General features: G+C 32.5%; 2 protein-coding genes across 2 annotated transcripts; one reads left to right on the top strand and one right to left on the bottom strand.

Moving 5' to 3' along the window:
* Positions 1–261: 261 nt before the first annotated feature.
* Positions 262–4,128, bottom strand: LOC126865491 (uncharacterized). Its single transcript, XM_050618061.1, has 2 exons — positions 2,685–4,128; positions 262–1,679 (listed from the first exon to the last, which is right to left on the bottom strand). Exons 1-2 carry the CDS (start codon positions 3,533–3,535, stop codon positions 1,271–1,273), a joined length of 1,260 nt encoding a protein of 419 aa, XP_050474018.1. The 5' UTR covers positions 3,536–4,128; the 3' UTR covers positions 262–1,270.
* A 4,363-nt stretch (positions 4,129–8,491) lies between these two features.
* On the top strand, positions 8,492–13,049 carry LOC126865486 (glycerate kinase-like). The gene is made up of 5 exons (XM_050618052.1): positions 8,492–9,215; positions 9,856–10,417; positions 10,831–11,702; positions 12,198–12,591; positions 12,701–13,049. The coding sequence occupies exons 1-4, from the start codon at positions 8,943–8,945 to the stop codon at positions 12,546–12,548; spliced, it is 2,058 nt and encodes a 685-aa protein (XP_050474009.1). The 5' UTR covers positions 8,492–8,942; the 3' UTR covers positions 12,549–12,591; positions 12,701–13,049.
* Positions 13,050–24,501: the final 11,452 nt, after the last annotated feature.

Here is a 24,501-nt window from a genome sequence, read left to right as displayed (position 1 = left end):
TCTAAATGGGAGACCAAAAATCGTGATATTATTCTTAAACTTCGTATAAGAATACAGGAGAATTGAAGAATAACATAATAGGAGGTAGATTTTGCACAGACAAATTTCAAGAGTGGAATAAATTTGACTTATATGAAATTATGAATTTTTTTAAATTTATGTAGCTATTGTTTTTAACTTTTTTAATATAAATTACGTTCTGACTATTTTTTTATAACAGGTACATAATTAGCAGCGAATAGATACAAAAATGAAACACAATTTGGTATCAAGTTTTATTTATTTCAATAACGATAATTATTCTTACAATAAAAACAATTACAACCTCAGATCTCTGCATTAAATGTAAAACTAAGCTTTTATCTGATAATTTGGCTATCGATGATTAGTGCTGATTGTCTAATAACGTACTCATTAAATCTTGTTTATTAATATTAATTTTATTTTAAGAGATAAGAACTATGTAGTTATTACTGTTTATTAATACCTTATCTGTACAATAATAAAATAATTTTTTACGACGAACATCAGCAACTAAATACCCATTTCAAAATTTAGAATCAACGAAATATGTGTAATCATAGCTATGTTTTAGTTATACGAAACAAAGTAAGTACTAGATAATCTTTGCTCGTCCTGTACCAACAAACGTTCTTCTAATATTCCTCGTTCTTCCACGAGGCAAATTAAAGCCGTGTCAATACAGAACTATAAAAACCACCTTGATTATTTCTACCTTTATTATTATTTAAGCTTCAAGGAGCATCAATAGGATGATTCGTATTGATAATATCTTTTTCAAATAGGGAATGAATTCTATTAAATTGGTTAATACGCATATAATCCGTTTTCTAGCAAAATATCAAGTTCATATGAATGTTAAATTATAAAAATTCAGAAACCACCAAATCATTCCTACCGCATTATTTAAGCTTCCAGAACAATGAAATCACTCGTATTAATAAAATTTTCCTGTAATCTCTTTAATTAAATAATTCTCTACTAAATTAAGCAAATGTTTATTCGAATTAAATCAAAGTAAAGCTGCGAAATGTTAAAAAAAAGCCACCGTAATTATGCCTACCGCATTATACGAATGAGTTGCATGGAATTGGTCGATATTACCAATTTTCGGAGCTACCTTTCGCTGTGCTCGCCGCTTACTTTCCAAGTTAGCGACTAATGTTGGTGCGTTGTGTCTCTGATGCCTACAGTGAATAGAAGTTCTAATATCCGTTATGTCGATTCAATCTGATCAAATTTTGTTTCTTTAACCAGCTACGTGGTCGTACAATTCTAGCAAAGCGTCCATCATTCTGTCTCTGTATTGAGGTACATCTTCTACCTGCTTGCAAACCAAAGGCGTTCTGTCTACATATAGAATGTTCTCCAAAAGTTCTGGTTCGGCTGAGAAGTATTTGCTAGCGGCTCGAGGTTCTAATAACATGATTGGAATGTTTAAGACACCGTGTGTGATACACATAATTCGTAAATCTTCGATGGATGCGGAAAAATCGGTCCAAGGGAAGATGGTGGAAATGTCTAAGCCAGCTTCTTCCAGAGCTTTCGCCATTGACTCGTGGTAGATCTTGAATAATTCTTCGCTGTGTTTTTCGCGGAGTTCCCGTGTTGTCGTGAATTGAAGGAAACATAGGATATCGTGGGCCGGAGGATTGTATCTGCAACAATAATATTTAATATGCAATTTAATTTAAGAAAAGAGAAACAGGTATTTGAAAAAAGAGAAGAAAGAAATTGCTGTGTTAAGAGATTTAATTTTCGAACGAAGTGCGATATTTTAGTATAATGGTAAGATAATGAAGTTGTGTGCAAGAATTACAATTAATTTTAGATCACCCCTTTTTACGTTTATTGGTATTGGTATTGGTTATAAATATATTTTTTTTTTACTTTAAGCATGTACAAATATGATGAACCTTTTAACGAACTTCACCCGAACGTTTTTATACATTTTGTAAGTGTGAGTTATGAGTTGTGACACTTTCTTATTTATCCAAACCAGGTATATTAATGTCTGTCATACTTTGATCTAGTTTTATTTGCGTTTCACTTTATATGAATCACTGTTGATCACTTGAATCACTATATGAAGTTATGGTAATCAATTTCATAATATGCATCGATATGCAGAGAAGATCACAAATATATTTTTTTTTATTTACCTTGGACTTTGATAAATAAATTTATGAAAGTATGCCCTTTATGTTGTTAATTGTTTGTCTGAGTAATAAAATTTAGAATTTAAAAGGTGGAATTGTAATCAACACCCGAGAGATTCATATATGAAAATTAATTTATCAATCAGAAATAATATATACTGATACATTACAAATGATTAGAATAATATATTATTCATTGTTTTATACATAGTAGTTGCAAAAAGTATTTATAATTTATATACGACTACATTTATTATTACATCTGTATACTAATAAATTCTTAATAAAAATTTTGAATCTAATTTAAGGAAAGAAAGATAAATATTTAAGAAAAATAGGAGAAAGAAATTGATGCGTTAAGATTTGATTCTTGTATGTAAAAATACTCTGCTTAAAGATACTAACTAACACTAACTTAAAAAGGAATTTCATCTACGAATACCTTTTGCAACCACTGTATTAAATCCTTTCCATTATTTTTATAAAAATATATCTCTCGATTACCTTGCAAGTTGAAAGTCGATAAGACAGCACTCCGCAGGCTTCTCGTCGATGTCATATTTAAACAAGATGTTATTCGCCCAAAGATCTCCGTGGCATAGTACATTCTTGTGTTTCATCGATGGCAGCAATTTATTCGCATGATCGACGCACAAGTCAGTAACCTTTGTGCTAAACGTCTTCTTCTGATCCTCATCCAAGTTTGGTATCAAGTCTATCAGGGAAACGATGCCTTTTACAGCAGCGTCGAACATTGCTTTAGCTCTGCCATCCGTCAAAGGCCAAAGTGTCTCTTGCATGCAATGAGAGAACTCGTCGTGCAGACTCTTCTGGTACAATTCTTCGAAAATCAAAGACTTCGCGTGAAATCTTGCCAGAGTTTTCATCAAAATCTTGCAGTGTTCGAAATCAAACGGTTTATATTTATCGGGCATTTCGTAGCCACTGTGGGCCATATCTTCTAGAACAATTACGTCATCTTCTAAACCAAGGAAGCACTCTGGAATATATCTTTTATCCAGACCATCTAACACCTCCGGGAAAACTGTCGTATAAAGAGCAACTTCCTTCTTGAATGTACCATATTGTTGGATAAAATCGTACTGCGGACTTGTTATTGGTGGCGGTAGTTTCGTGAAGAAATTGATATTCTTTGTTTCTAGTGGCGATTGCGGCGAGGCTACGGTAGCTTTTAAAGTAAAATATTGGCCCATGAAACCGTTTACCTCGTCTATAGGGACTACTTCGTAAGTTATCAGCGAGAAATCCTCCATCGAGTCCTTGTGAAGTTTTTTACGAATTATCTCGAAACATTCTTCGTCTTTGAGAATCTTCTGCGTGCTTGGATTACGCATTTCTTCTTCAACTTCCCCGAAGAGTATTTGTAATTTTATTGAACGTGGAGTTCTGATATTTTCGTTGTTTGACTTTTTCAAATTTTCTTAATTTATTCTTAAGTTTCTCTGAAATCCGAAGACTAGGTAGATCTTTTATAAATATGTAGATTTATCGAAAGTAGCTTCTTGATATCTTCGTCGATCGATTTCTTCAAAATTCTTTCTCGATATCCCCGATTCTTTTATTCTCGATGTATTTCTTGATTTATCCCAGTTTTTCTAATATTCTTAAGCTTCTCTGAAACTACCTCTAACTGAGCTCACCGAACGTAGAGCTTTTGGATACCTTCGTTTCTCAGCAGCTCCGAAGATACGGAAGTTTCCTCCTACTTCTTCCTTTTATACCTACGCGACGAATGACTTGGTTTTACAGTTGTTTACGGTAAAATGTCCGCGAATATAATTAACGTCCGCGACGTTAGATACGGCGCTGATATATGAGCAGAAAATGGAATGTAGCTTACGAGGAATAAAATCAAAGAGCACGAAGTTCTCTGACGATGGTTCGTGCTCTGGAGGATGTCTGCTTGGTATGTAATTCCGTTCAAGATCAAAATACCTTTATATATTGACGAAGAATCGCGTCACGTGTACGTTACGTACGATAAATAATAGCGCGTACTCGTGTCGCGCTATTTTCTCCTTTATTGGCTCTGATTGAGGCTAATATTAGACACGTTACAACAAGACATGTCCTGCATAAACGCGTGTAAATGGATCTGATGGCTCCTTATTGACACTATTCGTGTAGATCGATACGGGACGACGGATCGTACAAGGGGAGGGAACAGTTTGATAATGTTGAAACGATGAGACAGTGCACTCGGTTTTCGTTCTGATTATTAAATAGATATATAGCTGAGCATGGTCACGTGTTTCGACAACATCAGCAGACAGTCACGTTTCGCACGTGACGATCATCTAGTCAAGTACTTCGCTGCTTTCTACTCTTTGAATTGCTCTTCTGTACAGAACCCAAAGATTTTCTTTCGAACACACGGTCAATGAATTTTTAATGGATTGCTGAATGAGGATACAAAGATCGGGTTATATCCGTTTGGTAATTTGATCTAAATTGAATATGTATGTTTATTTTTAAACGGAGCAGGTGGTTCATTTTTAAATATGATATTATATGGAATTACTGTATAATAATAAAGGATAATATTTCTTCAAACAAATATTTCGGAAAATGATATTTATTATCTGTTTGTACATTAATTACTGAATTAATGCAAATATGAAATATTGCATAATCTAACGACTACAATGATCTTGTATGATACAATAATTTTATTTAATATTGTTTTTCAATAGTAATGATATTTGATTATATTCATTTGAAACTTCGTTTCAATCTGCATAGTCTGGTGTTTTAGCTTATGTAGCTGATGTATAATTTATTTTAGGATATTTGCACAGTAGCATACGCTCTTCTCTTAGAGCCAATTCTATTTTGCGACTTCTTTGGTATAAACAAACTACGAAGTCTCTTTCAGTGATATTTTGCACTTATGTTTTTGCAATATTTATACGTACTTTGAAACACAAATAATAAAAGTTACAGTTAGCGTAAAGTGTTGATTAAAAAAAGATTGTGATTGTAGTCATTCTGCTTGTTTTGCTTTGCAAACATAGCGATTCGATGAAGCTTAGCTGTTTAAATTCATTGAATTTTCAAATACTTTTTAGTCGGTTAGTTGAAAGCATCAGTAAATTGTCAAACACCTGAAGCAGTTCTTTCGAGTTCTATTCGATTAGTAACATAGATTTTTATGTGCATTCGTTAAAAAGACAAGTTATAATATTCCTCCGCTGATTTCTTAGAACAATTTGGTTTAAGGTAAAGATAATGGTTCTCTTATTTATGTTGACATTTTTACGTATACAAGTAACATAACATTTTTCTACACACTATATTTTTCATACGATACTGAAATTAAGAGAAATGTAATTTTCTATTTAATTCATATTAAACTCGTATTTTATTTACTTAGTACAATAAGATTGGATGGTTTTTCATTAATTTGCTTTAATTCACATAAACTCGAACACGCACATAAATTAAAATCATTTACTCAATTGCGATAACTGTTATTACAATTAATAACACTAATTTTTATATTGATTTATATTGATTTTATATTGATTTATATATATATAAATATAAAATATAAAGATTTTATAAAGACATATAGTTTCTAAAATTTATCTTAAATTTTGCTCTGAATCTTTTTTAAGTTTGTGTTTTCATATTAACACGTGGGTCTTTATGTTTCATTTTAACACGTGGAAGTGCAGCTGGCGTACAGGGCACTTTATAAAACGTTTATTCTTCAACTCGTACACTCAAGTGCTATATCATTACTTCGAATCACTGAATGACTCATGCTGAAAATAAATACGAGAAAATAACAAATAATAAGTACGAGTCTGCAGTTCGAATAGCATGAGTAGTCACCTTAAATATATAGCTAGTAATGAAGTTAGTCTCATTAAATATGTTTAATTTGTATCTTTTAATTTGTATCAGGCCTTATCAAAACAATTTTTTTTATTTAGAAAGAATAAAAGTTATGAAAACCTTCTTCGTTTATGAGCTAAAGCGAAGGTTGGATTTTTATGTATTGAGGATTAGAACAATTACGATGTTAATGAAGTTTCCAGCCGTCAAATAACAAAAATTGATGTATCTCAATGTTGTTAATACTGACACATACGAATCTGTAAACTCGATACGAACGAATACGTGGCAAGTTTTCATCTCTGGAATTTCCTAAACTCAGTTCGCAAATAAACGCAACGAATGAGTATGAATGAAAGAACAAGGCTATGCTTTGAGATGCTTGGCATTTAAAGTCAACAAGCAGCCAATCTTTACTTTAGCTCATAAACGAAGAAAGTGTTCATAATTTTTGTTCTTTCTAAATAAAAAAAATTCTAAAATGTTTCGAATTATCAGCTGATAATTAAGTAATAGATCAAAGAATATATTAATAATTATCATCGATTTACAACGAAGGAAATATTTGAAAATAATCGAAATAAATTTTATTTGAAACAAAAATCGTCGCTTATTTTATTGGAAATCCATTAACTGCGATATATATTTATTTAAATATTATATTTATTAAAAGTAGATAGATAATTGTTTCTTAAAATCTTTTTAATAGATACTTTTAGTTACTGCGTCTCAACTTACACATGATAGTATCCCGCTGGGGGTAGCCATCCACATGTTATTTAGCAATTAAGTTTGAAAAATTTACCAAATGTCCAGCTGGACAAATTGTAAAGTACAAATTAAATAATAATAAGAAAAAACTTACACGTGTATTCGATTTTAGAAGAAACCTTGGATTTTGCCATTAGTTTCATCTAACTTATACTCGGGTAATAGGTTTGCGCAGTTTTAATACTATGTTACGTTAGCGAATTAGCCTTTTAACAGACGTAACGAGTGATGTAAGTTTTTGTTCAGAGTCAGAGACGATTTAGTCGAGTTTTCCGAAGCTGCGCTGCCTATTGCCAACGAATATTACTACTGAGAAAACTGACCCACAATTCCTGTTCATTGAAATATCACCCGAGTGATTTCTTATGATAAATGGCAGCAATTTTCCGCTTGACATTGCTAGTTGGTCTTAGTTGAATCTAGTGGTAGTCTTTATTCCATTAATCATCGAAACGAGTGTCTATTAATCCGACCTTTTCAAGTCTTACGAAAGCACAACTGCTTTACACTAACTTCGTTAGTTAATTATATTTATTTCTGTCAGTCAGTTACTGATAAATTTCATGTTCATGACCTATACGATAGTATGTAGAAGCAACCTATAAGAGGGAAACACGTGGAAAACTTTCAACTTTTAAACATCTTCAAGTAATTCGAAAATATTAGGTTTCATAAAATTACACCGAATTCGCGATTTGTGCAAGTGGTTGGTATCATATAAATTATAATATTTCAAATAATATCAATATGATTCAACTGCTTTGTAAATAGTGGATCAGATATTTGTACATATTGTTTATGGAATATAATAATGAAGACTGTTTAATAATTTAAATTAGAAAATACATTGAAAATATATTATCTATAATTGATATAGATGAATTTAAATGTACAATTTCTTTCAATATGCCACGAATATGTCGATTTCAAAAGTTAGAGCTTATTAATTTATAATAATTTATTAGTAATATCATATTATTAATAACTTATTGAAGATATAATAGACTTATAAGATCAGTGTACTTCGTACTAATATTAACGTGAAACATGCAAATGAGTAACTTGGTTTGAACGAATTGTACTGTTACGTATCATAGTTACGTCTCATAAATCTTTGTCTCGTGATAACAATGCTTAGAATGTGGAGGGAGAACAGAACAGACATAAAGTGGCGAGCGTATAAATAGGCAAAAAGTTACTCGCATTTACTACTTTACGTTATTATGTAATATTTCATATTTGAAATGTTTCTTTTTTGCTTTTATTCTTTTTTCTTTTTTGTAATAGGATTTACAAATTTTAAAGCGTTATAAATATAAGACGGCATTTAAAGTTTATTTCAAGTAGTAATTACAAACTAAATTAAATTCAATGTAGTGCAAGAATTTTTCTTGTTCCTATGCTTGTCACTGTATAATTTTTCGAATATTCGTATTTGAAATATTGATGGCGCGAAAAGATAAAAGCAATCACTGGTGCCGATGTTATGTCCTACTTTTTTTTTTTTTACGTGGGGAAATCCTCATGGACACCCCGCCACTCTTTTAGGAAGCGGCGGGGTAATGTCGGACTCTTACCGACTAAAACCCTATGGTGGCCTATCTAACGCTTAACTAGTAACTGGAAACTGTTAGTAACTGGAAAAACAACAAGCATGCGACTTACCGTTTGTAGATAACACCATGTAGTAAATTAGCGACGAGGGATGGAATAGAAGCGATATTCATTGCTTTTTCGTGTCCACGTTTTGAGGGTTACCTTGCCCTCTATACGGTGGTAAGGAACATTCTGGTTTTCTACTACGTCGGTATTTCAGAATCTGATACGCAAGGTTCCCATTAATGTGACATCAAGACAAGTCTATTCTTATTCTACTGAATCGATAACGTCGCATGTGACATGAGATCATGAGGTACGAAAAAGAATCGCGTGTTTAGTCTATGATGATATTTTATCGATAGTTAAAATTTGTTGATTTTATTCAGAAATAATAGCTGAGTTCACTAAACATCGGTGCAAACATGGGTACAATAACCTAATCACACTTCTAAATTTCATCAAAAATGTAATATTACCAAAATGTAGATACGATAAAATTAAGCTGTAATGTAGTAGTGTTTTGCAATAAATATGACTGCCAGACAGAAAGCTCCAAAGTACCGAAAAACAAAAAAACGAAGGCCATCATACATCGATCCGGTTTTAGAAGAAGAAAGAGCCAAAAGAGTCGCAAAGATACAAGCGAAGAGACAAACAAAAATAGACGAAGTTAAACGTTCATTGGAGAGAAGAAGAAATAATAAAATAGCCATACAAAATGCACGTACTGATAAAAGGGAAAGGGAGGAACAGAAAGCGATTAGAGATGCCCACAAAACAGGAAGTGAAAAGATTATGTTACAGGTTTTGCGCATATTACTACATGCTATTTTTTAGACGAATCATTGCGTTATAGCGTAAAGTTTTATTTCATCGAAACTTATATCATTTTTAATGCTGTATCGTAATATTGTATCGTAATGCTGATAATTAAAAAGTATTGTTTTTTATCAAGATATTTTGCATTAAGAGGATTATCATAGGTTTGAGTAATACGCATAGGATATAATTCAAAATAACGAATATAAATATGAATATAATCAAACGAGGACTGAATAAAAAATTCGACAGGAACGTGCCTGTAAGATTTTATAATTATTATTATCCCAACTTTTTAACGGACTTTCACGTATATTTATCTTCTCGCTATGAAATATTCCGTCAAATATGCCGTAATGAATTTTGAATTTTCTCACAGAAAATATTCTAGTTTGCTCAGCGCTCGTTTATTATATTTATACATTAAAATAGACGAAAATACCTTCGATGTACATAGTTAGCAATGGAAAAATGTATTATTTACAGAAAGTATAAATCGATAGAAGCTGTAATATTATTACACTGAATAAAAGTTCATGAAATCGGCTTGCGTATAAAATTTTAACGATAATTATAATACTGCGAAGAAATGTTACATAGGATGCTTATGTTTGTCTCGTTACAGATTCGTGATGACTTAAGCCAAATCGCTGAGACTGGTATAAGGTGTGTATACACATCCATGATAATACCAGAGAAAATAAAATACGACGGCCGATCAATTTTGTCGATCAAAGGCGTTAGATATAGATTGAAAAATAATTTACATATGGTTGGTTGGGGGAAAGAAGCAGTGACGATGAGTGCGGCGTTCGAACGAGTCGTAGGCAAACACTTAAAGAAAGGTTGGATGGTGGTGCCACGAAAATCAATTTTCATGATGTGGAGCTATCCGGAAGCGTTCCCTCCCTTAGATAGTCGTATTTCGTACGTTGAAGCTGGAACTGATGGGCAACCAGACGAAAAGTCCGTGATAGAAACTAGAAGAATTCTAAATTACTGTAAGAAATTGAAGAAAAAAGATTTGCTGATTGTCATGCTCTCGCAAGGGATCGACGATCTTCTTTGTCTGCCGCGAGAAACTATCACGTTGAGGGACAAGCTCAGGGTATTGAACAGATTGAAAGCTGCAGACGCTACTCCGGAAGAGATAAATACCGTGAGAAACAAGCTTTCTGCGATTAGAGGCAAGAAAAATAAGGAAACCTATCTATTGTTTATGACAGTGAAAATCTACGCAAATTCATACTTTTACGATTATAGTTACATAAAGATTAATATTCATTTTAATAACAATTATAGAATTAAATGTATACTGATTAGTGTTAATTCTAGAATAAAATATATCTGCAGTAGATAATAGCTTGTAAGTTCCAAAATTTTAAATCTAACTGTTAAATATCTTCCTACCTAAGAAGCTATGAAAAAAGAAAGAAATGTCTGAAAATATGCCCAATGTATATCTAAACTATCTTCTCATTTTTTAATCAAACGCAAAAGATTTAATAAAAATATTCTCGAAACGTCATACACAATTTATAAAGATAATCCCAATAAATATATAAATATGTATACGCAAAAATAATTGTAATAATTTTAGGTGGCGACTTAGCCCGGATGGCCTACCCAGCGAGAGTTATAACTCTAATCACGTCAGACGTTTCCGCCGAGCCGATGTCCCAACTCTCAGGTGGACCATGCGTGTATGATCCAAAAGGCGAGAAAGCTCTCGCCGTGTTAGAAAAATACAAACTTTTGGATAGAGTATCCTTAAGCGTGCGAGACTTGATAGAAGAAACAGTTCCATGGGCGATGGCCGCTGATAAGCAATTGGACGCAGATAAACATTACAAGTTTGTTCATAGATACGTGATAGCCTGTAACGCAGACGCCATGGAGTGTATGGCTACAGAAGCGTTCAAGAAAGGCTTGTTTCCAGTGAAACTGAATTCAACCTGTTTAGGGGATATCCAAGAATTCGCTCGTGAATACGTTAAAATTACATCGTTGATGATTTTGGCTGTTGAGGGAAAAATTAATAAATTGGAGATGTTCCTAGAGATGAGAGACAGTCCTATTTGTCCTCTAACCGATGAAAAGGTGCAGGAAATATTCCCTGCAAAAGATAAATGGGGTTTGGGAATGTGCCTTCTGTTGGGAGGGCGACCAACTGTTAATCTTTGCTCCAAACCTGGACAAGGTGGACCAAATCAGGAGTTAGCGCTATATTTCTCGTTATATTGGTATTTGCGTACGCAGCAGTATCCAATTTTGAGAGAGTACACTGTTTGGTTCTTGGGTGGCAGCTCCTACGGGAAAGATGGTAACACTGAAGCAGTTGGCGCGTTTGGATATAACAGCTTGGGCACCAATGTTTATCCAGAATTTGAGAAAGCACAGAGTATGTATCAAAGTGCGTACACGAAGTGGTGGAAACTTAAGGAGGAAAGACGCTTCGAAAGTAAAATAGCGGTAAATTTGTTGTTTTATGTATCACATAGTTTAAAGTTCGAGATTTATGTCGATATTCGACATGGAGGATTTTAAAATATATAATTTAAATATTTTAGGCATCAGTGGATTTATATCACAAGGACAATGTAGCCAATTTTTAATTAATTTAATATTTCAAAACAACGAAGTTTTAATATCATACACGCGTAGTATCGTTAATATTCGTTAATAAGCGCTTGGTCTTGTTTTTTAAATTTACTATTTAATTAAGCATTCAGCATTTACGTTGATCTACAACCAAAACTTACTTATTTCGTGTACGTTCTGTGTAAATATAAAGCTAAGTACAAAATCTTTGGTCGAATATGATTTGAGATCGGTTTCAATTTCATGTATTAAGAAGAGTTTACATTTTCTTGTTTATAGTATCAACTTGAAGAAAAAGCTTAATAATTTGGAAGTTTTAAAACGTTTTTTACATATGACAAATTAATTTCCACTATTTCTTTACAGGAAGCGCAAAAAGAAATGCTGGAACTGAAAGGTGTAAGAAACAAATACGCCGCAATTCTACCTGGTCGTGTTTTAGCTGAAAACAATACGAATTTATTCTTCTTAAATATTAACGATGAAGACGAATTATTGGAATTAAAAACTGGAAATTATTATACATTCACAAACGTTGGAGATCTTCATATCATACGAATCGCTCGCTTCCAATGTATCTGCGACGGCGTTTGTCATGGACACCAAGAAAAGGTGTGCGCTGATATGGAATGTCCAGTTTATCAATCGTTGTCAGCCGAGGCGCATTCGAAATTTCAATATTGTTGCCGTCTTGATCAACGAAAACAAGATTCCTGACTTATTATATCTTCAGAAAGTTCATTACAGCTTTATATTTATTGTAAGTATAGATATTTAACTACTTTAAAAAATATATATTTAGCAGCATTTACATTTATATTCATTACAATGTACATAATATCTTTTGTAATGAAATGTTGGTTGAACAGCCTGGGCACCCTACTTGTAAGTTAATGGTCGTGGAATTAATCATGGAAATAGTATCGAAAAACATAGAACCAAGGAGTCCTCGAAACAATTCAGTCGACTGGAAACCATATTGTCAAGTAAAATGTTTCGAAAAATTTTCTACAATGAATCGAATATGACTGATTAAAAGTAATGTGAAAAATAGTGAAGTTATTATGGAACAACAAACATACAATATTTTACAATGTTCAGAACCATTATCACTAATCACTATATATCAGAAACGATATTCTGTTGTACCTACGTAATTGACTTTAGAAAAAATTATATTTTATAGAATAAAAATAGTAAAAATTGGTACAGTTTTAAAAATTATTTTAATATTAGTGGTCAGTTTTTAATATTCAGTTAGTGTTACTACAAAAATTACTAGCGCTAGGATGTTATGCTTATCACGACACAGATGAAATAACGCTGCTCTCTCCTCTCGTGTTTAAATGTATACATAAAACTAATATCTTTTTTCAATAGTCTATCCTATGTTTTATTCATAGTAAAATACATTTCAATAGAACGAATAGTTTTGTTATAACGGATTCGAAAGCATATTTCTTCTTTTTGGCTTTCGCACAATTTTATATTTCAATAGGCTCAAAATGGTGTTCATACATCAGAGTATCTGCGCTATATAACATATTATGGAGAATATCAATGTAAACTTTCCTTTCCATGGACTCTATGATTTTGTGTTAATTTGTTCGCTGAAATAACCTTATGGAAAAAATTTCTTTATCATATGGAAATTTTCGAAACTTGAATCAAGCCATAAGAGAGGAAATCCCAGTTGTAAAGTTGTTGGCACGGCCAAGGCGAAATGATTTCTATTGAGCGGCCGGTTTTTCGAACTGGAATGAATCGAAGGGAAGTCCCAAGAAGCTCATTTCGTCCCGCTTTGACATAATAGAGATCTTCGAGGCCAGCGTGTCCCATGGGTTCGGTACCAATCCCGTTTAACAAAGCCTCAGGAATGAACTCGACTAGCTCAACGACGCCTGCACAGTGTGGTAATTTTCAACACGATCTTTTTAACGTTTCTTTTTGCTTAAATTAGAAATATATCATATTCAAGATACTTACTTTTCAACGAACATTTATACACAGTTAAAAGTACAAAGTCAATTGTAATAAAATTTATAGTTGCTTATGACGATCAGAATTGAAGACATTTGGAATAACAGTTCGACGAAGGTGGAGATGTAGGATAAATATCGGAACTACTACTACTATTATTAGTGGAAATAACTATAAGACTAATATTTCACAGAACATTCGATAGTTAGTTTGAGTATCAAATGTTGAGTATCAGATTTGCTATTAACCTTAGGGCAATTCTTGAGGAAGTACTCAAATTGCAAATTACATTTTACCACAGTGTAAAGCCTAATTGATCGATCCGACGGTGTATTTTGGTATAAATTGATTGCTGTTATATCTAGATTTAATAATCTTTCTTAATAACATAGCAAAATGTTGGAGCGGAATCTGTGTTTTAATTTTTATAAGGCGGAAAAGTAATTACCAAAGGAGTTGTTAATGCTGATTTAAGTGCAAACTGCTTAACAGAAAACCCAATAGGTTCCACTAGTTCTACAGTAGCTACTGATGATAACTCGAAGGACTTTATACTCTTACGCAATATTTGCGTCATTGAAGTTAAAGAGAATTGATTGCGAAGAAAAAGTGGTAATATCTGTAAAAGGATCGACTAGATGAGTTACCAGCTTAAAGTCATGTTATTAAGATTGTGTGAGAGACTATCAATTCAAGTAGCTGTACAAGCATATAACTTGTAACCGATCATATAATGTTTTCACCGGACAAATGTGTGATGTAGCGTCGCGATATGATGTTTACAACATTGTTTATGATTGCCTACAAGATGTAGGGTGTAATCGATCAATCATACCAATCACTATAGTAGGAAATAATTGATATTATTGTTATAATTAAGAAATGATTACTATAGTGGGAAATTTCTAATAGGGTCCCTCATTGTGAAATCATTTTGGAATGAATCGGAGCAACAATTTTTTAGATCTCTATATTTTTCTACTTAACCATGAGTCATAAATCTTGTAAAAGAATACATTTTTCGATGAAATTGTTTAATGTGATACAAATGAAAAAAATTTAGAATTGAAAAAGACATTTGTTGTACGGTTCAATGTAATTTTTCTCAAATGTTAATTGTACGAGAACAGATTTAAAATAAAATCTGGTTCGGTATATATGTATATAAAAATAGACGTTAAAGAGCCGAAAGTGTAAGTAAATACTGTAGATTTTGGAGAGCATGAAAGTACACGAAATCTGTATAATTTGAGAGAGCAATTTACAGAATTCGCAGTATTCACTAACGATCACATAGTTTCGTGTTTGGAAACAACTACATTACTCTACATATTTGTCTAAATTGCTCTGCTTTCTCTATGTACATTTGAAAAGCATGAAGTTGTCGATTTATTTCAGATTTCATGTCTTTTTAAATGTCAAGGGGGTATGAACAATGATAGCTGAAAATTATATTATAAAATGACAATATAATTGAACTGAAAATTACATCGCGACGGTACGCTAATACTTTAAATTCATTCTAAAAAAAATTAAATCTTTTTTTAAATATTCATACACATTTTTATTTCGAATGATGATATTTATTACATTATCATTAGACTATGGCGAATGATTATGCAATTTCATGCTTTTACGAACACGACAAAAGAAATGAAACCTGTGCAGAAATTTGTAATATTTACTAAATATCATATCAACTATAGTACTTTAGATATTTTATATATTTTCGTGAATTTTGTGTATTGTGCATATTCTTACACCTTTGAACTTTCCATAAATGCATAAACATCCCCGGTTTAATCATTGTACGGTACAGTCTGTATAACGTGAGAACATTTTTTTTATATGGAAGAAGTTTTGAAATCCAATAGGTTATCGGTTAGTAACTAAAATCTTACCAAAATTGTCTCTTTATTACGTTTTCGAGGTGAACATATACTTCCCCAACCCCCCGAAAATTTAAAGAATCGTATTAAAATATTCTCATGTTAATAATTGTATATTTGTTTTCCATAAAATTTCCTCAACTTATCGAATAATCTCAAAAAATTTGTATCTTCAAATCCAGCAAGTTTTCTTAATCGTATCGTATTAGAACTCTTCCGTCTAACGACACAGTGAGATTTATTAATCTAAAGATTTATTAATCTTGTCGTATGCAATGACACAACCAATTAAAAATACAATTTTAGTAACAGTGGAATTGATTATCGAACTTTAAAATTGCTTTCACGTTTCTCCCTATGGACTTTAGTGAAACATTCTGCTGCATTATTTCTCTTGCGTTTTATCTAATCTTAAAGAATAGTGTCATAATTAATGTGTGCGTGCACCGAGGGTAAAGTTTATTTCCGGATGTGGAATCTTGAAAGAATAAGCGTAGCTTGAGATATAGCGTGGGTTGGATGGTCCTAAAATGGCCAGGAAGGAAGCTTGGTTATATATAAGATAATGGTTGCGTTCAAGGTCTTAGGAGGGCGAGGGCTTGCTCAGCGACACCCATGGGACAAATATATTATTACTAAAGGGTAGGAAATTTAGGAGCCGCGGAACCTCGATGAAGTGCAAGAGACCAAAGTGAACAGAAAGATACGTGAGAGGGATGGACGCACACAACTGGTAAACGGACTTGGTATCAGACAGAGAGGAATACAATCGAGGGGTTTGCGTTACCAGAGCATAGTAGCCACATTCCTCCTTAGAGACTAGGCGTTCGCGGTTTGCCGTTAATGCGTTCGTTCTCAGGAAATCGATATAAACGTTAAAACAACTGCGCAGGGCTATGCCACTCTTTATGACATGCAGTACTGCAAGCCGTTCTTCTTTCTTAAATCTGTAATCTCAGCTTTTAACACTAGGTTTACGGGATCCGTCTATTTGACGGATTTCAAACTTCAATGAAATACCCCAAAAACCATAGCATTAATTTTAACCATTTTGCATCGTAAATTAATCATTTCATCCAAAGAATTTATACACACAATTATGTTTTCCTAGTCTTTCTAATTTGTGAAATCTGTATGTAGTATACCTATCACTACAAAACTCGTCAAATTGACGGGCTAACTGATTTCATAAACAATCTATTTTTCAAAAACAGTGTGCAAAAGTTTCAGTTATTGTAGACATTTCCTATTATTTTGTATCCGCTTATTGTAAGTATTTACAATAGGGTAATTGAATTTGAAGTCCTCCTTTTCTAGCAATAATGAGTTAATGTAGGAGATATAATAAGATATTGAACAATTGTCAACATCAATGAAGATTGTTCTGAGAATACCTCCGAAGAAGATCAGTATGAATTAGGCCAAGGCAAAGCTGACAGTGAAAGTTCTGAATACATTGAAAGTGGAGAGGTAGAAGGATCTTCTGATAATGAAGAGAAAAACTTCTTGAAAATGAGTCGTAACAAGAAAAGGATGCGTATTCTTTTAAGTTCTGACTCTGAGGATGAAAGGACGAGCATTCCAAGCACATCAGCAGGCAGGAAAATGCAATGGGTGAAATTGAAATTGCAATTGACGGGACACAGTGAATAAAACTGAAAGCAGGCGGATCTAGGGGTCAATTGATAATTGACAGACACATAATGGAATACATAAAAGATTGCACTGAAACCGAGCTGTATCGAGTTTTGAAAAAAGGCTGGTCAATCACAGTTGTTGAGTTACGTAGTTTTCTAGGAATTCTATATGCCCGGGGCGCATATGAAGCGAGACCATTGAAAGCTTCCGAAAGATTACAAACAGATAAATTTGCGCTGATATCTGAAATATGGAACAGGTTTATAAGAAATAGCCAGGTTTGTTACAAGCCATATGAAAATATCTCAATAGATGAACAATTATTTCCAACGAAAGCCCGATGCAGGTTTACGCAATATATGCCGAATAAGCCTCATAAATTTGGCATTAAGTTTTGGTTAGCAGTTGACGTCCAAACAAAATATATTTTGAATAGTTTTCCTTATATGGGGAAAGATGAAACTCGATGCTCAAGGAAAAAAGGGACAAGACAACTTTGTTTTCCTCACATTTATATAAATTAGAAAACAGCACGCTTTCTATGTATAAAAGTAAACCTAAGGTAAAAGTTCTCTTTCTAAGCACCAAACATACAGGTGTACAAGTAGGTGTACAACAAGGTGTACAAAGTTTGGTGTAGACGTCGTTGACCAGATGGCACGCAAATATAGTGTGAAAGCAGGGAGTTTCCGATGGCCCCTTTAAGTTTTTTTCAATATTTTAGATTTGGCAGCGATAAACGCGTGGATATTATGTAAAGAGTGCAGCGGATCGAAAATATTCAGAAAGGAGTTCATATTTTGTTTAGCCGAGGAATTAGCTGGAGAAAACAAGGAGAACATTTGCCAAAGATCAGATGCTTCATTTCTGTCACCTTCAACGTCAGAAGTGCGAAAAAGTTGCCAAGTGGGCTACTGCAAAAAAAAATAGAAGCAATAATTGTTGTATATATTGCAAAAAAATCGTATGCGGAAAATACACAAATAAAATTCAGTATATTTGTAAAAAATGTGTTCAATAAATATAATTACCCTATACCGTTAATATTATTGTTATCATTTCCGTGATAATTAAAAAACAAACTTTTTACTTATTAATAATTTATTTAAACGTCAAGCTCAATATTGTTCAATTCAGACCTAATTTAAAGAAATCGATTTTTTAAAGAAAATGCGTATTTCCGTTTACCCGTCAATTTGACGGATGCTCGTAGAGATAGGTATATAAAAAACGTCCGTAAACCTAGTGTTAAGTTCGCGTATATTTTCACGCGTATTTTAATCCTATCATGTTCTGCATGTCAGCTTTGACCAAACAGTATTTCTCTATCGTTAGAAAACTTAAGCTTGAGCAACATATGAAAGAGTCGTTATTGATATATGTGATTTCTCGCTATTCAGTTCGCTGTTCTATTTCTCGCTGTTTAATTTTTTCGCTAAACAGTTTCTTAAGTAGTCGCAAGGCTCTTGTTCGATTAAAACAAAGCTGAGATTGAGCCCTATAGATATAACATATATATGTTACTATATATATGTAACTATATATGCTACAATTCGACGATCACAGCAGAATTAAACAGTTGAAATATGAATAAGTTTTTACAAATGTTTGAATTTTATTAACCGAGTGCATGATTAGTATGAAACTTTTAAAAAATGTCAAATAAAAACGATTACAGGCATATATCTCCACATATTACAATCAAAAGAAACCGTTTTGAAACCATTCACGAATTGGCTGTCGAGCACACACTTCCACTGGGGATAGTAGAATGAAGAAATGCTTGAAACGATAAAAACGCTTTCGGTGCGCCGCTCGAATAGGTGTACGCGTAGCGCGAAAATCGCTCGTTTTTTCCTTGAACAATTCTACGACTTTATAGATGGAGGATGATATATTGACTCAGCCGAAACTGTTTCGTGTATTACTGATCTAAGCCGGATCGAGATCAAATACACTATATTATACCACGTTACATTATACAGTGTAAAATGTTAGATCTTCATTGTATTCGATAGTATTCGAATGTAGGTTTCTTCATTTCTTTTTGGTACGTGTCAGATTACGATGGTTTGTGAAAATATTGGGGCACTTGTCTATACGATATGCATTATATAAAATATTTTATAATTTGATTATTACCACGCACATGTTATTTTATTGGTACAATTTGAAAGTAATTTCAAAGAAATTGAAAAATGTATATAGAAATTATAAGATATTTATTGAGAACATATATTTAGTAAAAAATTAGTATGCACCATAAATCACTGCCATCTTAGGTATATTATAAGTGTTAAATATGAATATTGAATATTGGGGTTTATTAGTATAATGGATAATTGATTGTTTAAATACTTTTATGATTTCTTCAACATATATACTTGTATTAAATATATCTTGCAATTTATATATATTTTTACATTGGTTCCAAACTTTGTCAATACAATCATGAAAGTTGAAACTTGTAACAGTGTTAATGAAATTTCAAAAAATATATATATCACATACAATATATTGGAAGTGTTGGAATACTTTCATGAGCTTGTGCATATGGATATATCATAAATCTACAGTTGTGAGAATTGAATTAATTGGAATGATCAAAGAGTTGAACCTAGAAGAAATTTTGTATCGTAGTTTAATTTCATGTAAAAAATAACGGAATTTATGTTTTTCATGTTCTTTGAGTTTTTTATGGATAAAGTATGAAATCATCTTATAATACAGGTGAGTTCAAACTTTTGTACATCGCGTTGCACTGTATGCCTGCTCTGAATCTCCGGCTTAACAATTGTTCTGTTTGCCTGTTTCATATCGAACATAAAACACGTTATGTTCATACTTTTCTATGGCGGAGAATCTTTTATTCTTATCATATGTGTCATATCAAAATTAATATTGAAATATAAATATTCGTACGTATAAATCCCTAAGAAATATATTTCGGCGTATAATGAATCAGAATATAACTTTTGAATTATGAAATTTACAATATACGTCAAGTAATTTATTTCCTCTCGCAATAATGGGTTTAGATATATTGGAAGTTGTAGAAAGTCATCAAGGAACTCCATTGAAAAATAAATAAAAGTTTATATATAAGTGCTCCGCAATTCACTGTTGTAATATATTGGACGTATTGATCTCATGGTATACGGCGTCTCGCTTATTCCCTAAGGTCACATTTCGAAATGCGTTTCATCAGCTTCGCCATTTTATGATTTACTGCCCCGTTCTCTCGAAAACTACTTGTACCAGAATAAAAGAAAATACGCACGCGTGTTAGCAGATAATAGTTGCGTGGTACAATATTTATAGCATTTCTTAGTTATCGCAGGTTGAACATTTTAAAATTTATATTCGGAGAAACATTAGTCGTTCCATAGACGTCAATTCTATGCTTTATACTGCGAGATGAAAGAAATTATATTTTATTATATATAAGAAATTATAAAACAATTCAAAATGTCTACTTTAACGAGAATTTAACTTCTGAATTACGACATCTAGCAATAATTTACCGGCAGAATGTTTTTAAACAAATGTTAAAAAATTTTGTTAAATTGTAAATTCGCACCATTAAAAGTAAATTAAAGCGGAAAAACGCGGTGGTGTTTAAATATTTAATCGCGTTAATAGTGATATGAATAATTAAGTAATTGTGTGTCGACGAACAATGTATAAAGATAGACAAGAGAAACTAGAAATGTTGGTTCAACTTGACGACGGCTATAAAAGCTTGATTAATTAGCCATGCCGTGACGACAGACCTTTCGTGACGTGACCCAATCCACAGCTTGCGAACGAATACCAACATTCCACCCTCGTTCGTACCATTTTAATGACTCTTCTCAAACCGAACAAAAATGAAGGTATAGAACTGACTGAAAAATTCTGAACGTTATTGATCGCGGAAATTACGCGTTCGAAAGAAACTGGAGCATTACCCGCGTGTTTTTCGAACGTGAAAAATTGTTCATACAAAGAAGATATCGCCAATTATTATTAGCGAAGTGATCGCTTCTAAGTAAAAATACGTATTTCTGTGTAAATATTTTCGTGTAACAAAAATTTCGAATCTTCTGTTTTCATGATTATTCGTGTAACAATTTTCTATTTGTGAAATTTATCTTTCTATAAATCTCATAATTTTGTAAGAGCCGTTATTTTTTATAACAAAGAAAAGATCTATCAAACAATTCTGATGTATATCTTTGAATGCAAAACACAATAAGGTACTAGTAGATTACATTAAAAAGTAGAATTTTATAAGGGTTGTTTATTGTTGCGTGTACGAAACACTTATAGTTATGTGTTTTTTATTTTATTATGTATATGCTACGTGGGCGCTCTCTGATTGATTATTTCGTTATTCACTCGGAAATAAGTAACCATTACCGCGAAAGTGTTTTTTAATGACGATGCAGTATAAGATTGTAAGATTCCGAGAATATATGACTAAATATTTTTCATAAATACCATACTGCAATATGCCGAAAGGAAATTATAATAAAATGCAATGTTCGAAAATAAGCTATTTGCTAACTATTTACGTTATTAATTTACCTAACCATTACCTATATATTTAAAGAACTTTTAAAAATATAAGCCTCATTTTCTACTTTCACCTTAATTAAGAAAATCGCCTATACTAAAACTTTATTTTTAGCATTTAGGTTTATCAATAAATATAGATGTTCTTATTTATATCTGTAATTAGTTATTACATGTATTACTGTGTTTCTCTTAAATGTTTACGTCTTATACATCGTATAGTAAGTATTTATATATACAGTTAGGGGGTGAAATTTATTTTTCCAATTTGATACGTTTCCATTTGTGCCATTTACTCCGTTATGAAAACGAATCAAGTAAGTATCATACACATACACATAGTCGTATAGGTATATAGCGTACTCGGTGCCTTATGTAAATGCCGACGCATATGTACAGAGAGGCACCATGTCCGTAGGGACGAACAAGCAAATTGAGATTCACGCGTCTGCCGACTTTGCGAGTGGAACTCAATCGATGTTTCTCCTCGTAAACGTTCATTTGAGTTCCCAAACACATCCCACGCAACTAAAAGGCGACAAATTAAAGAACTCAGCTTGGCGTAATCCATTAGAAAGTGTATTTATTAGGCGTTGTCATAAAATTTATCTCGTTGTATGTATTATAAAACAGGCAAACAAATGGAAAAGCTGAAAAAAAATCTCTAGCGGAAAATATGTACCTATTCGCTATTAATTTTTTATTAAATGTTAAATGATATTTTATACATATGAAATTTAATAAAAAATGTAAAATAGAATTGTGAATCCATTATTCGTTAAGCTTATTAATTATATGAGGAAATGAACTTAATTATTTGAAACAATGAATCTATAAAATTTTGAATAATCAATAACGGAATATATATAAAAGAGTATTCAATTATAATTTTAAAATATTTGTAATTGAAATTTTACAGATGGCTGCGTTATGCGATTAACGAAATTTTCTACTTTTCAGGTAATGAATTGTTCGATATGTCCACACTGTAACGAGTTTCAAGTGTATTCATTCGGTTTAATGATTTATTTTATCCTTTATTCAATCGACGGAACATTGCTGGACCAAATCGTACAATGTTATATTCGCGTTTATGAATTTACAAAGAGGAGAGAAAATTTCATTGAGGAGACTAGAGGAGCATGTAATTCATTGGAAACTAGTTTATATATCTCTGTATCGATGTTAATCAATATACGATAAATACTTGATTAAATTTCATTTATTAAAGAGTATACACACAAACGTGTGTAAAGTAATATCAAGCGAAGAAAGTTTTATCCCTGACTGTACATTAGTATACATGTGGTTAATGTTTTATTTAGAAAAACAGAGTATTTCATATTCATTGATCTACTACAAACGCGCTCCATAATCTACTTTCATCAACGCAATTCTGGTTAGTGTGCTATTTAACTGCGCGAAGAAATTAATCGTTCGAGTAGTCACGCCCTTCGTCTGTAAGTAACAGAGAATTTAGTTAGGTCGTTAGACGTTGCATAGAAGTAAGCGGTTATTTAGCGGACGCTGACGGCGAGCCCTTCCGAAAACTTTATAACTTTATCACAGATATTCCGGAGGACCTCGAAAGAATTCTCTGATGCGAAAGTTTGAATGAGTCCTCATGCTTCTCGGTGGCCACTTTGTGATTCGACTTTCTCTTCTTTCCTTTCCTTCCGCAAAGGCAAAGGAATGTTCGCCAATCTCCTTTTCTCCTGTCTTCGTTTCTCTTTCCTGTTTGTTCGTTCGCACCTTCCGGTTTTTACGCCAAATCCATTTGTATCATTCTCTTGTCACTTGTATAAAAGTCAAAAATTGTTGGGTAACGGTGAACGAAAAGTGAAAGAGGATCGTTTGCGTGGATCTTGATACTCCCTCGCGCCGTAGTCGAAAATTACTCGGGCGTCAGTCCCTCGCTGGTAGTTGGATTGCGACTGTAAATTGAGCGAAACAAAGTTACGTGCGAACAGTCTGGGACTGTTTGTTACCAATTAACTAGTGCGAAGGGAAACTCGTCCAACGTGCAAATGGATGGAACGGTGCACGGGATACAAGCTTATCATTAGGTTACTTTTCATTCAAATTTTTCTGCATTATATTTTAGCCGCTTATTTACCCAACTTTTGTATTTTTTAATAGTTTTTGAAACAGGCTGATACGTTAGTATTTTTTTTTTTTAATAAATTACTATAACTTGTATTGATATGTACTAATTAAAGATATAACTATATTCAGTAGGACAGAATGAATGAAATTTAACATGAATATATTAAATTGTATTAAATTATAGTATTTATTTGAAACATTCGTTTTTAAATTTAATGTAAACTTATTGCAGGTAAATCAACATTCGTACGATGTGAAATGAATTTGGTGTTTGTATAGAAACAAATTAAAAGTTTGTAGAGTGTATTTAAGAGTCTAAGTTCATTTTTTATGAGAACATTCTGACATCGATGCTCCTCGTATCTTCGATTATGATATTAACTTAGTAAATTAAGATACACATTATATGCGTGAAACGATGCATTCTTTAAACTCTTATCTTCTTTTTATGTTTGGTATCATCCTATTGTCACTTGCGCTGTAATTTCTCTGATAATGTA

Source organism: Bombus huntii, chromosome 5 (genome assembly GCF_024542735.1).
Source record: "Bombus huntii isolate Logan2020A chromosome 5, iyBomHunt1.1, whole genome shotgun sequence".
Classification (NCBI taxonomy): domain Eukaryota; kingdom Metazoa; phylum Arthropoda; class Insecta; order Hymenoptera; family Apidae; genus Bombus; species Bombus huntii.
The sequence above is the reverse complement of the archived record's forward strand: the minus strand, read 5'-3'. Positions and strand labels throughout refer to the sequence as shown.

Coding starts and splice junctions, on each gene's coding strand:
- LOC126865491 (XM_050618061.1), bottom strand. CDS start 3,535: ATGCGTAATCCAAGCACGCAGAAGATTCTCAAAGACGAAGAATGTTTC. Junction 1,680..2,684: donor ATCGACTTTCAACTTGCAAG/GTAATCGAGAGA, acceptor TTATTGTTGCAG/ATACAATCCTCCGGCCCACG.
- LOC126865486 (XM_050618052.1), top strand. CDS start 8,943: ATGACTGCCAGACAGAAAGCTCCAAAGTACCGAAAAACAAAAAAACGA. Junction 9,216..9,855: donor GTGAAAAGATTATGTTACAG/GTTTTGCGCATA, acceptor GTCTCGTTACAG/ATTCGTGATGACTTAAGCCA. Junction 10,418..10,830: donor CAAGCTTTCTGCGATTAGAG/GCAAGAAAAATA, acceptor TAATAATTTTAG/GTGGCGACTTAGCCCGGATG.